Source organism: Globicephala melas, chromosome 1, assembly GCF_963455315.2.
Source record: "Globicephala melas chromosome 1, mGloMel1.2, whole genome shotgun sequence".
In the NCBI taxonomy this organism is placed as follows: Eukaryota; Metazoa; Chordata; class Mammalia; order Artiodactyla; family Delphinidae; genus Globicephala; species Globicephala melas.
In genome coordinates this window covers 8,660,718-8,672,099 of record NC_083314.1, presented here as the reverse complement: position 1 = coordinate 8,672,099, position 11,382 = coordinate 8,660,718, and the positions used below count along the sequence as shown (strand labels likewise).

The following is an 11,382-nucleotide window of genomic DNA, read 5'->3' as shown; positions in this document are numbered from 1 at the left end:
AGGCAATGGTAGTGAAAGAAGTCAGTCTAGCCCTCTGTCCTCTCACAGACAAAGAGAAAGGCTGTCTTTGACATCCAGGATCTGCATCCATACCAAAAGCGAGGCCATGATATTCTCCTGTTAAATATAAATAATTTCACAGGGCACCGACTTCAGATAAGATCACTCTGTGACCATGATGGATCAAGACAAAACAAGACCACTCAGGAATCATATCTTTTTTTTTTTTTTTTTTTTTTTGCCATACACGGGCCTCTCACTGTTGTGGCCTCTCCCGTTGCAGAGCACAGGCTCCGGACACGCAGGCTCAGCGGGCATGGCTTACGGGCCCAGCCGCTCTGCGGCATGTGGGATCTTCCCGCACCGGGGTACGAACCCGTGTCCCCTGCATCGGCAGGCAGACTCTCAACCACTGTGCCACCAGGGAAGCCCAAGAATCATATCTGAACACACATGCTAAAATGACCACTACTGGGGTCATCACAGTTTGCTAGTTACAGTTTCAGCCTCACTTCATTCCTCTCACCTTCGAGATAAGGTTGCATCTGGACCTTGACTGTTCTCATACAGCCTTTGAGCAAAGAACGGTTTTTAACATTTTTAAAAAGTAAAAAAATAAAAGAAAATAAAAATAAAGAACAACATGTGAGAGAGACCATAGTTCACCTGCAAAGCCTAAAATATTTTCCATCTAGCCATTTACAGAAAAAGTTTGGCAATCCCTGCTTTGGAGAAAATTAAGATACACAGTCATAAGTTTACCTTTGCTTCCTGACAGGATCCAAAGAAGAGCAAAGCTCCACATCCTTAAGTGTTTCCCCAAATTACCTAACACCAGTCCCAAAGCCTATAATAATCCTAACACCCTCTTACAGAGATACTGCACAGATACACATAATGTATGGTCTTCCTTATAGCAAACAGTCAAAAAGCCCAACTTTGTTTGACCAATAAATGTATCAAGAACAACAGCCAGCAAACTCAGACCAAATCCCATCTGTGGCCTGAAAGCTACAAGTGATTTTTTTTTTTTTTTTTTTTGTGGTACGCGGGCCTCTCACTGTTGCGGCCTCTCCCGTTGCGGAGCACAGGCTCCGGACGCGCAGGCTCAGCGACCATGGCTCACGGGCCCAGCCGCTTCACGGCATGTGGGATCTTCCCGGACCGGGGCACGAACCCGTGTCCCCTGCATCGGCAGGCGGGCCCTCAACCACTGCGCCACCAGGGAAGCCCTACAAGTGATTTTTGTAAATTGAAGGATTGTTTCAAATCAAAAAAACAAACGAAGAAGAATATGTAACAGAGACCATATATGTCCCACAAGCGCTAAAATATTTATTATTCAACCCTTAACAGAAAATTTTGCCAACTCCTGGTCAAGGACTGGGAAGGGTCTGAGATTTTATTGCACTTGAAAGCTGACAAGTTAATTTGTATCAGTTTCATAGATGATGACAAAAGACATGAGATTCCTGGATCAGAAATGAAGGATTTTATTATTGAAAACAGTGGCTAGGGCTTCCCTGGCGGCCCTTTGACTTCCTTGAACTCATCTATACATTTATTGATTTAACATTTTTTTAAGGGGCCAACAACGTGGCAAATAATGTACAAGACACTCTGATAGGATGACACAGGTCTATTGTCATTTAGTTTTGTAGGGGAGGCAGTCAAGTAGTACTGGGTGCTCTGATACAAGTATAAATAGAGTAGATAGTGCTGGGGATAAATAAAAAACGTTCTTTTTAACCTGAGTGTTTGGGGTGAAGTTTAGGAAAATACGATAGTAATGGGAACATTTGCAGAATATCCAAAATTTCTCAAATTCAGTTGCAAAATGGCTAGAGAGTGTATAGAAAAATGAACCACAGGCTTCCCTGGTGGCGCAGTGGTTGAGAGTCCGCCTGCCGATGCAGGGGACACGGGTTCGTGCCCCGGTCCGGGAAGATCCCACATGCCGCGGAGCGGCTGGGCCCGTGAGCCATGGCCGCTGAGCCTGCGCGTCCGGAACCTGTGCTCCGCAACGGGAGAGGCCACAGCAGTGAGAGGCCCGCGTACCGCAATAAAAAAGAAGAAAAAAATGAACCACATTCTTCTATGTATGTCTCTGTAGGGCAGTTAACGAGAATCGAGTCTTTTCAAAGCAGGTAACAGAATTTGGTTATGTCAATCACAAAGTTGCCTTCTTTTCCTTTCTGCTTATAGTAAGAGAAATTTAAAAAAATGGCCTATGGGATATGTTTCAATTAAGGTAAACAGGCCACAGTATATTGAATTTCTATCAATAAATTGAGTTCGTGTTCTCTAACTTTCCTATCAGCATCTTGGAAAGGAGCCATTTAAATGTAGCCCTTTGGGGTTGGCGGGGAGAAGGGGACAGGATGGAAAAAGTCACCACCCAAGGAATTGAGGGGGAAGTTCCAACATTTATGATATTTAGATGATTTGCTAGGTGCTTTCACCTTCTTATACTAATTCCATTTTCTCCATTAACCAATTGATGCTGTGAGAAGGTGTGTAACTTGCCCAAGGTCAAAAGGCAGCTAACAAACACCAGTGCCCGGGATTGATCTCCACTGGACGCGGTCTTTTCCACTATGCGAGTCCACCAAAAACACGTAATAAAAAACAACCCCCAAAACAACCCCCCGCCAAACCCGTCCCTTCAAAGGGGGCTTAATCACTAAGACCTAGAGGCCATTTGCTAGGCGGGTCCGATCTAGCTGGGAAGGTAATCCCAGTTCTGCAAATCTCTCGCCAAACTCCATCCTGGCTAAAGGAGAGACCCGAGAGCCACTGGCCACACTCCAGGTGGGTCGTGGAGCACCCAGTGCGCCCTCTAGAGATGGAGGTTTCAGACCCTCCACGCAGGTGCGCGCGCACCTGTCGCCTGCCGCGTACGCGCCGCGCGGGGCGGGAGGGCGAGGATGAGTTACGTGCTCCGCGCGCGTGCGCCGGGCAATGCGCCCTGTACGTGCGCCGTACGTGGGCACGGCGTCCCCGCGCTCCGAGTTTCGGGACGGGATTCGGCCCCGCGCCGAGTGGGAGTCTGGGAGGGGCGTTTCCCGGGCGGGCGCGGCGCCTCCTGGCGGCGGGCGGCGGCGCTGGGGGCCCTGGCGTCGCGAGATCAGGCGTTCTCCGCGGGCAGCCCGCGGCGGGGCCTTGCCTGCTAGCGCGGGGTCCTCGGCGGCCTGGGTGGCTCGTTCCTCAGCTGCTGTCGTAGGCGCGGACCGCTGCCAGTGCGGCTGCAGTTGGCTCGCGGCGGCGGCGGCGGCGGCCGAGGCGGGGGTTGAGGCGACAGGCGAAGAGGGCGGCGGGCGCGGCGGCGGCGGCGGAGCCCGGGGCGGGCGGCAGCGAGGGGGGCGAAGATGGCGGACGTGCTCAGCGTCCTGCGACAGTACAACATTCAGAAGAAGGAGATTGTGGTGAAAGGGGACGAAGTGATCTTCGGCGAGTTCTCCTGGCCCAAGAATGTGAAGACCAACTACGTGGTTTGGGGGTGAGTCCGGCGCGGCCGGGAGCGGGGGGCGGCGGGGCAGAGTTGGGCGCCCCCGGGCCCCCTCTTTCCGAACCCCTCCCCCCGTTCCCTTTGGGGATGGAGGAAAACCGGTGCTCCGGAGAAAAAGTTTTCCCAGGAGTAGAAGTTGCACTTGTAGGTGAGGAGGGAGCTGGAGGAGAGCTGTCTGCAGCGGTCCATCCTCTGAGCGTCGGGGGAGGGTGCTGTGGCGGTTTGTTTCTGCCCGTGTGTGCCGAGTGCTGGCTGCGTGCATAGGTGTAGAAAGAATCGCACCGCCGGGTGCCCAGAAGTCTCTTTTTTGTTCTTTAGTTGTTCGTTTCTCTACGCGGCTGCTCTGTAACTGTCTCTGCTGGCCCCTTGCAGCTCCTGATCTGTTCTTTCTCCTTTCCCGATTCCCTCAAGCAGAGAGAAGGGAACCAACTCTGAAGTTAGGACGGGAAAGAGATTCGGTGACTTTGGAAGAGTAGTCAGAATCTGTTGGAGGTGAAGGCAGGAGTTTCCTCAGGGAGAAGGTTACTGCTGAAGTGGAGTAATGGGAAAAGACTCTGAAAAAGAATATAGATATATACATATGTATTACGGAAAGAGAGAGAGAGAGAGAGATGTCTGATCATCGTTGGGGGCCTTTTGAGTGATGTCTCTCTCAGTGGTGTTTCATTTGGATAGCTGGAAACCTGGGCCAGAACTTCCATACTCATTTTGTTTGATTGAGTGGGAGCAGTGTGCTTTAGGAAGAGTTGATGAAAAGCTAGGGGAAGTTTAGTTGGTTGGTTTTAATTTTTTTATTTTTTATCTTTTGTCCTCGAGGGCTTACGATTTAATTAGCTTTGTGAAATGTTGATGGAGAAATCATTCTGAGTTTTCTGTGTTTTTTCTCTTCCAGAAGGAATTTGCCCAGACAGAATTGCATTTGATTGGGTTTTAAAAACAACTTTTAAGAGTTTGGGGAAAAGAACTTGATTTGGGCAGTGCCAAACTAGAAGAGGTTAGGAGCCCTCTGCCCTGCCCATAAGAGCTAGGGGCTGATTGGGTTTTTAACTGATTGGTTTTTCTTTAAAAAATGGGTGAGTACTCGAGGCTGTTCAATCTGAGAACTAGGAAAAATTGTGAGGAGCTGGGTCGGTGCCTCAGAGGAGGTTACCTCGATGAGAGTAGAGGAGATAAGACATAACTTGATAAGAATCTCATTCCCGCTCTTAAAAGAGCAGTCACTTCTACCTGGGGGTGTTAGGAAAGGTTTCATGGACGTGTGTTTGGCATATAGATATGCTACAGATTTTTCTTGAATAAGTGAATGAACAAATGAATAAGCTTTAAGGAATGGTTAGGAATTCTGAGGGTGAAATGGTGGGTTTGGTGTTCCAGGATGAGGGAACTGTGTGGTTAAAGGCATGAGAGCTGGAAAGGAAATGTTTTGACAGCCATTCAGTGAAGCAAGTAGTGAGAAAGGAGTGCTTAGAATAGTAGATTTCAAACTTTCACAGCAGTGTATCACACCAATACCATCATTTTCATTTACTGTTATTCTGTGTGCATATGTAAATACACACATGTACATAACATTAAAAAATTTATTCTTATTGAATGCAGTGCATTCTATTTTTTGTTCTTATATATCATAAAGAAATACCAGGTTGTGACTCATATATTATATTTCACAGTACAACGATTGATAAGTGGTGTGTGGTTTGAAATATATTGATTTAGAGGAAAAGTGGAAACAGAGGCTAGAAAAGTAGGTTTGGGGCTGTTTGTATTGGGCGGTATTCAGATGAATTTAAATAACACGTTGATATTTCTAGATGGAGAGAATGTAATAGGGAGGGTGGGATTGGACACTAACATTTGTTGAGCAAGTAATAGTATGTGCTTGCAATGATAGAGCTTGCACTCCTAGACGACATTGTTTTATTACAGGTAGAATTAGTTTTGGTTTTACATCATTGGCTTAATTTGAGGGATGTCATAAGACTCAAATGTCTGAAATTAATTGTTGTGTTGAAGAGCGTTGTTCAGCAGTATCTTACTTAGGAGACAGGATACATATCTTGGAAGTTTAGCACAAGTCGTAGTTGTGCTTCTTTTAATCAGGTTGATTGTTTTTTCTTATGGATCCTGGCTAACTGATTAGGTTTCTCTCTCTATTGACAAAGCCCAGAACCTAACTGGGCCAAATTCTAAAAAGTCTGTAGTAATAAAGTATGAATATGGTGTGCTTTCCTTACTTCTTGCTTTTTGTCACTATCTACTTTTGTGTTCCTTTTGCCCAAATGACAGTTGCACTTACTAAATTTCATACTCTACGTGTATCTGTTAGCTATGTTAAATCCATCGTTGGATAGCAAAGTGAGTGTAGATAAATTAATACATATGATTAAGCTGAAGGAGTTATATTAGAATTGTGAGTAAAAATCTTGTCTTAATCATTTCAGGACTGGGAAGGAAGGCCAACCCAGAGAATACTACACATTGGATTCTATCTTATTTCTACTTAATAATGTGCACCTATCTCATCCTGTTTATGTCCGACGTGCAGCTGTAAGTAGAATTCATTTAAAAACTCTTTTGATTTGATAGTTGGTATCATTTGGTGTGGATAACTTCCGTCATGGGTTTTAGATCAGAAGAATGAAAAGTTTGTTTGTATCTATATGAAAGTCTCCTGGAGGGTCAAAATTAGATAGATCACTGTGATTTATGCATATTTTTTAAATCTGTGAGTTTTTTACATGTAAGATGTGAGTAATGTTTATAACAACAGAAGTGTTCAAAGCTGTTTTCAAGTAATGTTTATAACAACAGAAGTTTCAAAGCTGTTAGGGATGTTTTAAAAAATTTATGAGCCTGTGGAAGGACCTTGATATTCAGAAATCTAGTTTAATTGCAAGGAAAAAAATTTTTTTTGGCATCAAAAAGAACCAAGTTTAGTAGACAGCTTTTTAAAATGAATTTTTAATCAATTTTATACACTTTTTTCATACTTAATTGATAAATTCGTTTTCAGATGCTTGAAAGATGCCTGCTTTCTGCATCTGAGTGTATGAACACTGCTTTTCTGAACAAGAAATATATATTTAGTGTCAAGTATGTGTTGAAAAAAGTAATATGTAGGGTGAAACTATTTAAGACTTTGGAAATAGTGAGATAAAATATCAGCATCTCGCTTTATAAAGCTATGTGAGCTCATATTAGATCTTTAAAAACTGAATCAGGCACTAATTAGAATGTTTTGTTGGATAAGTCCATTCATTTTGGGGTAATAAAGATAATCCAGACACTTGGTATACATTTAGATTACGTCTCTGGGGAATGGCTGTAGTACGTAACTGATTCTGTAATTGTTAACTGTGGGCCTTAGGACCTTTGGTCACGTAAGATTTAACTATTATATTTCTTAAATATTTGACAGATCGAAAGGGCAGAATTCTAAAAGTCTAGGGTTCTACAAATTTTGTTTTCTCCTAACTCCTTTGTATTATTTGCTCTTTCTTGTGAGCAGACCATTTCTGAAATGAGTTTTTCCTACTCATAGCCCCTATTTTAGTGTGAATAGACTCATACTTTTTTTTGTTGGTGATAATGTATATATAATTCATTAGTGACCAAATGATGAAGTATGTTATAATACTTAGACACAGTAATTTAAAGAAAATCAATTCATATATTTTAACTATTTATGATATTCCATGTAGACTAGTTTTTAAAAACAAGCACAAAAAAAATCGGTGGGCTCTTGTTTATACTCATCAGCAGAAATTAAATTTTAACCTAACTTCTTAAAAACAGATTAATTTTAAGTGATTAAATGTAGTTTATCTCTGTCATTGAGGAGCATGTGCAGAATGTTTGCTGCAGTGAAGTATAGTCAGCACTCAACATAAGATAGTTAGCCAGGGATATTAAGGGTTCTTGTTCATTGTTGCTTATATAAAGTAACAAAGGGTTTATAACTGTATAATCCCGTAACCACATGTTTTTCCCGTACTCTGCTGTCCTTAATTTACATTATAAAAATGGTAGTGAAAATTGTGGTAATGATAGAATTCATTGAATTCATGGCCCAAGGATAACTTGGTGCCTAAAGTATACAGTTTTATTTGTTTTGCTTACCTCTTTACAAATTGCTAATATAGGAGATTAAAGGAAAACTACTCATGTAGCACAACAGATACATTTTCCAGATTTAATTTTTCAATTTTTTTCCCCTGCTTACAAAATTTATACACACTCAAGGATAAGAAAAGAGATACGTAATGTAGAAAGTAAACAACTGTCGTTAACATTTTTCTGTATAGTCTCCTGATTTTTCCCCTGGGCCTAAGCAACACATACCTATTTTTTTAATCATTTTCTTTTTTCTGTTTTTTAGTTTAAATGTAGTCAATATACAGTAATAAAATATTTTCAGGTGTACAACACAGTGATTCAACATTTATGTACATTGTGAATTAATCACCACAATAAGTCTAGTAACCATCTGTCATCATACAGAATTTTTGCAGTATTATCGAGTATATTCCTTGTGCTGTACATTACATTCCCATGACTTAGTTATTTCATAATTGGGTTGTTTGTTTTTTTGACGTTGAGTCGTGTGAGTTCTTTATATAGTTTGGATGTTAATCCCTTATTGGATTTATTGTTTGCAAGTATCTTCTCCCATTCAGAAGGTTGCCTTTTCATTTTGTTGATGGTTTCCTTCATGGTGCAAAAGCTTTTTAGTTTGATGTAGTCCATTTTTTTATTTTGTTGCCCTTGCCTGAGGAGACAAATCCAAAAAAATATTGGTAAGACTCATGTCAAAGAACACACTGCCTATGTTTTTTCCTAAGAGTTTTATTGTTTCTTAATTCTTACATTTAAGTCTTTAATCCATTTGAGTTTATTTTTGTATATGGTATAAGGAAGTGGTCCAATTTGATTCTTTTGCATGTAGTTGTCCAGTTTTCCCAGGACCATTTATTGAAAAGCCTGTCTTTTCCTCAGTATATGTTGTTGGAACATGTACTTATTTTTAATTATGAAAATATAGTTTTAGTGGTTCATTTAGTTTACTTGAAACAGTTCAGTTGCCATATTTGGAGGAGGTCTAGTTTGGGTGTGAGAAAAGAAAGCACTTTGGAAACCTTGAATAAAATGAGCAAGCAATGGGACTAAAATAGTATTTGTCCCGAAAAGCAAAACATCATGAGTAAAATTAAATGCTTAGAATAAGCCAAGGGACAAAAAAGACTGTAATTGGTATTTCAAAGAGGATAGGGTTATTGTTTCATTTCTAATGCTTATCTTTTGTATATCTTACTGGAATTTTGAGGATAAAGTTACCAAAAATTAATATGCTTAAAAATTGTCAAGATTTTATTAGGTTCTTTCAGCCTAATTATTTTCTAAAAAACATGATTCTAAATATATGTTATCAAGATATGTTGGAATAAAATTCAGACTTTACAGGATGTTGATCTTTACCAAGTTTCTTATAATTGTTATTGATTTGATATCTATTTTAAAATTTTGACTTTAGACTGAAAATATTCCGGTGGTTAGAAGACCTGACCGAAAAGATCTACTTGGATATCTCAATGGTGAAGCATGTGAGTAATTTTTTAATTGCTCTCACTCTTAAATAGACATTGTTGCTTTTTTTTTTCCCTGTGAAATAAGAATTAGTGGGAAGAGATCGTGGATTCCCACTAAAAACTTCCCCTACCTGCAGCTGTGTCCACATGCTGTCTTCTCCTTCCTGTTATAGTGGATGCACCTGACTCTTGGGGCCAGTCACCCCTTCCCTGCGTGTGGGTTTCATCTCCTTTCGCACTCTCAGAGACTCTGCCTTTGCACATTGCTGCTTCTGTCTTGCATCGTCAGTTCTCTTTCTTCTGCACCATTCCCTTTAGAACATACACCGTGGTCTCTCTCATTAAAAAAGTTCTCTGAACCCCCCTGTCCCCCACCTTCCTACTCTCTACTGGTCCATTTGTCTTCTCTTTTTCATTGCAAAATTCTTTGCAAGGGTTGTGTGGTGTTACTGCCTCCTCTTTGCCTCTGATTCTCTCTTGAATCTACTCCAGTCTGACTTTCTTCCTCACCGTCTCACTCAAATCACCCTTATGAGCTCAGCACTGACCTAAGGACTAGCAGGTCCTTTGGTCTCTCCGCTTTGCAGCTAACTTGACCTCTCAGCCTTTGATACTGTTGACCGCTTACTCCCTTTTGGAAAGCCTTTCTTGACTTGGCGTTTGGGGCACCAGACTCTGGAGGTTCTCTTTCCACTCATTGTCTGCCTCACTTTTTTTTCTTGCTTCCTTATCTCCAAAACTGATGTGTTCCTGAGCTTCACATTTAGAAATTCACTGTCAGCATCTTCCCTTGGGTATTTAACAGGCATGTGAAATGTAGCATATCCACAATAGAGTGCCGAGTCCTTCCTTCCCTTCTCCCCACCGACAGAACGGAAGCAGCAAGTCTGTTCTCCCAGTGTTCCCGTCTCAGTAAATGGTACCCCATTCACACAGTTGCTTAGGCCACCAACCCTGGAGAAATCTTTGATTCTCTTCTCTCACAGCTCACGTCCATTCCATCAGCAAGTCCTTTCTTTACCTTTGAAAGTATGACAGCTTCTTACCATCATACGCCCACCCCGCTCCACCTTCCTCTTTAGACCATTGCGTAGCCCTCCTGAAGGTCCTCGCTCCACTGTTTCCTACAGTGTAGCCTCTGCTCACCACTCAGAGGGACCTATTTTTGAAAAAGCCTCTGAACTTGATTGTGTCACCCACCTGCTCAAGGCCATCCTGTGGCTTCCCGTCACACTTAGAATACAGCCCATCCTCCTTTCCTGAGCTTCGCGACTGTGCTTCTGCCTGTCTCTGTGCCCTCATCCTCTCCCAGTCTTCCTCTGCCCTCAGAAGTCCAGTCTTCCTGGTTCTTTTAGCTTTTCTAACCTTAGAGTCTTTGCACTTGCTGTTCCCTCTGTGTTACATTTTGTTTCTCTGCGTTGTCACGTGACTCACTTCTCACCACCCCATTCAGAGCTGTGCTCTAATGTTGTTCCCTTATATATGTATACGTTTATGTTTTTATTTATGTTTACATACACTTTTACATACATGTGTTGTGATATTGGAGTATATTCTTTGAAGTTGATTTCAGTCAGATATCTCAGTTTGTAAGTTAAATGGTCAAAAATAGTTTGTCCTCTTACAGACTTTCTAATACAGATTAATCATTTATAATAAAATGCTTTTACAAGCCTGCTTTAAAACATTTTTTAAGGGAAATAACCATATATAAAGTAAGAAATATAACAAATCTTGAGCATTCACTTGTAAATATATCCAATACCTGTCTTCAAATATTTATTTTCTCACAGAAATCTTTTTAAATCTTCAGCAACATCGGCCAGTATAGACAGAAGTGCCCCTCTAGAAATAGGTCTGCAGAGATCTACTCAAGGTATGTCTTGTTGCGTGTTTATATTGAACTTTCAAACACCAGTCCCCAAACTATATGTTTATTTACTTCTTTTTTCCTTACAGTCAAACGAGCTGCAGATGAAGTTTTGGCAGAAGCAAAAAAACCGCGAATTGAGGTAATGGAACTTTATTTTAAGTGATTCAGGTTTTTTATGGAGATTGGACTCATGTAGTAGTAAGAATTCTTTGCTCATAGTAGTGCTCAGAACTTTTGTTTTCCTGGAAAAGTGGTAATATTAGAATGAACAGTTGATTAATAAGTAGCTTGAGCTATCGTGTAAGATCTCTCACATACAAGCTGTGTGATGGACAAATCACTTTATTTTCTTTGTCTTTATACCCTTACGATGAAAGTGTTGGCCTAGATGAGTGGTCAGAAGGCTTGTTCTATAA

At 41.5% G+C, this 11,382-nt stretch overlaps 1 protein-coding gene across 1 annotated transcript in view; it reads left to right on the top strand.

The window, feature by feature from the left end:
- Positions 1–3,160: 3,160 nt before the first annotated feature.
- The window catches only part of CDC73 (cell division cycle 73), a 92,390-nt gene continuing 84,168 nt past the window's right edge, over positions 3,161–11,382 (top strand). The window contains exons 1-5 of the mRNA XM_030884116.3: positions 3,161–3,499; positions 5,950–6,055; positions 9,039–9,108; positions 10,907–10,969; positions 11,053–11,105. Of these exons, the coding sequence (XP_030739976.1) occupies positions 3,369–3,499; positions 5,950–6,055; positions 9,039–9,108; positions 10,907–10,969; positions 11,053–11,105 (423 nt within the window). The 5' untranslated portion in view covers positions 3,161–3,368. The remainder of the gene's footprint in view (positions 3,500–5,949; positions 6,056–9,038; positions 9,109–10,906; positions 10,970–11,052; positions 11,106–11,382) is intronic.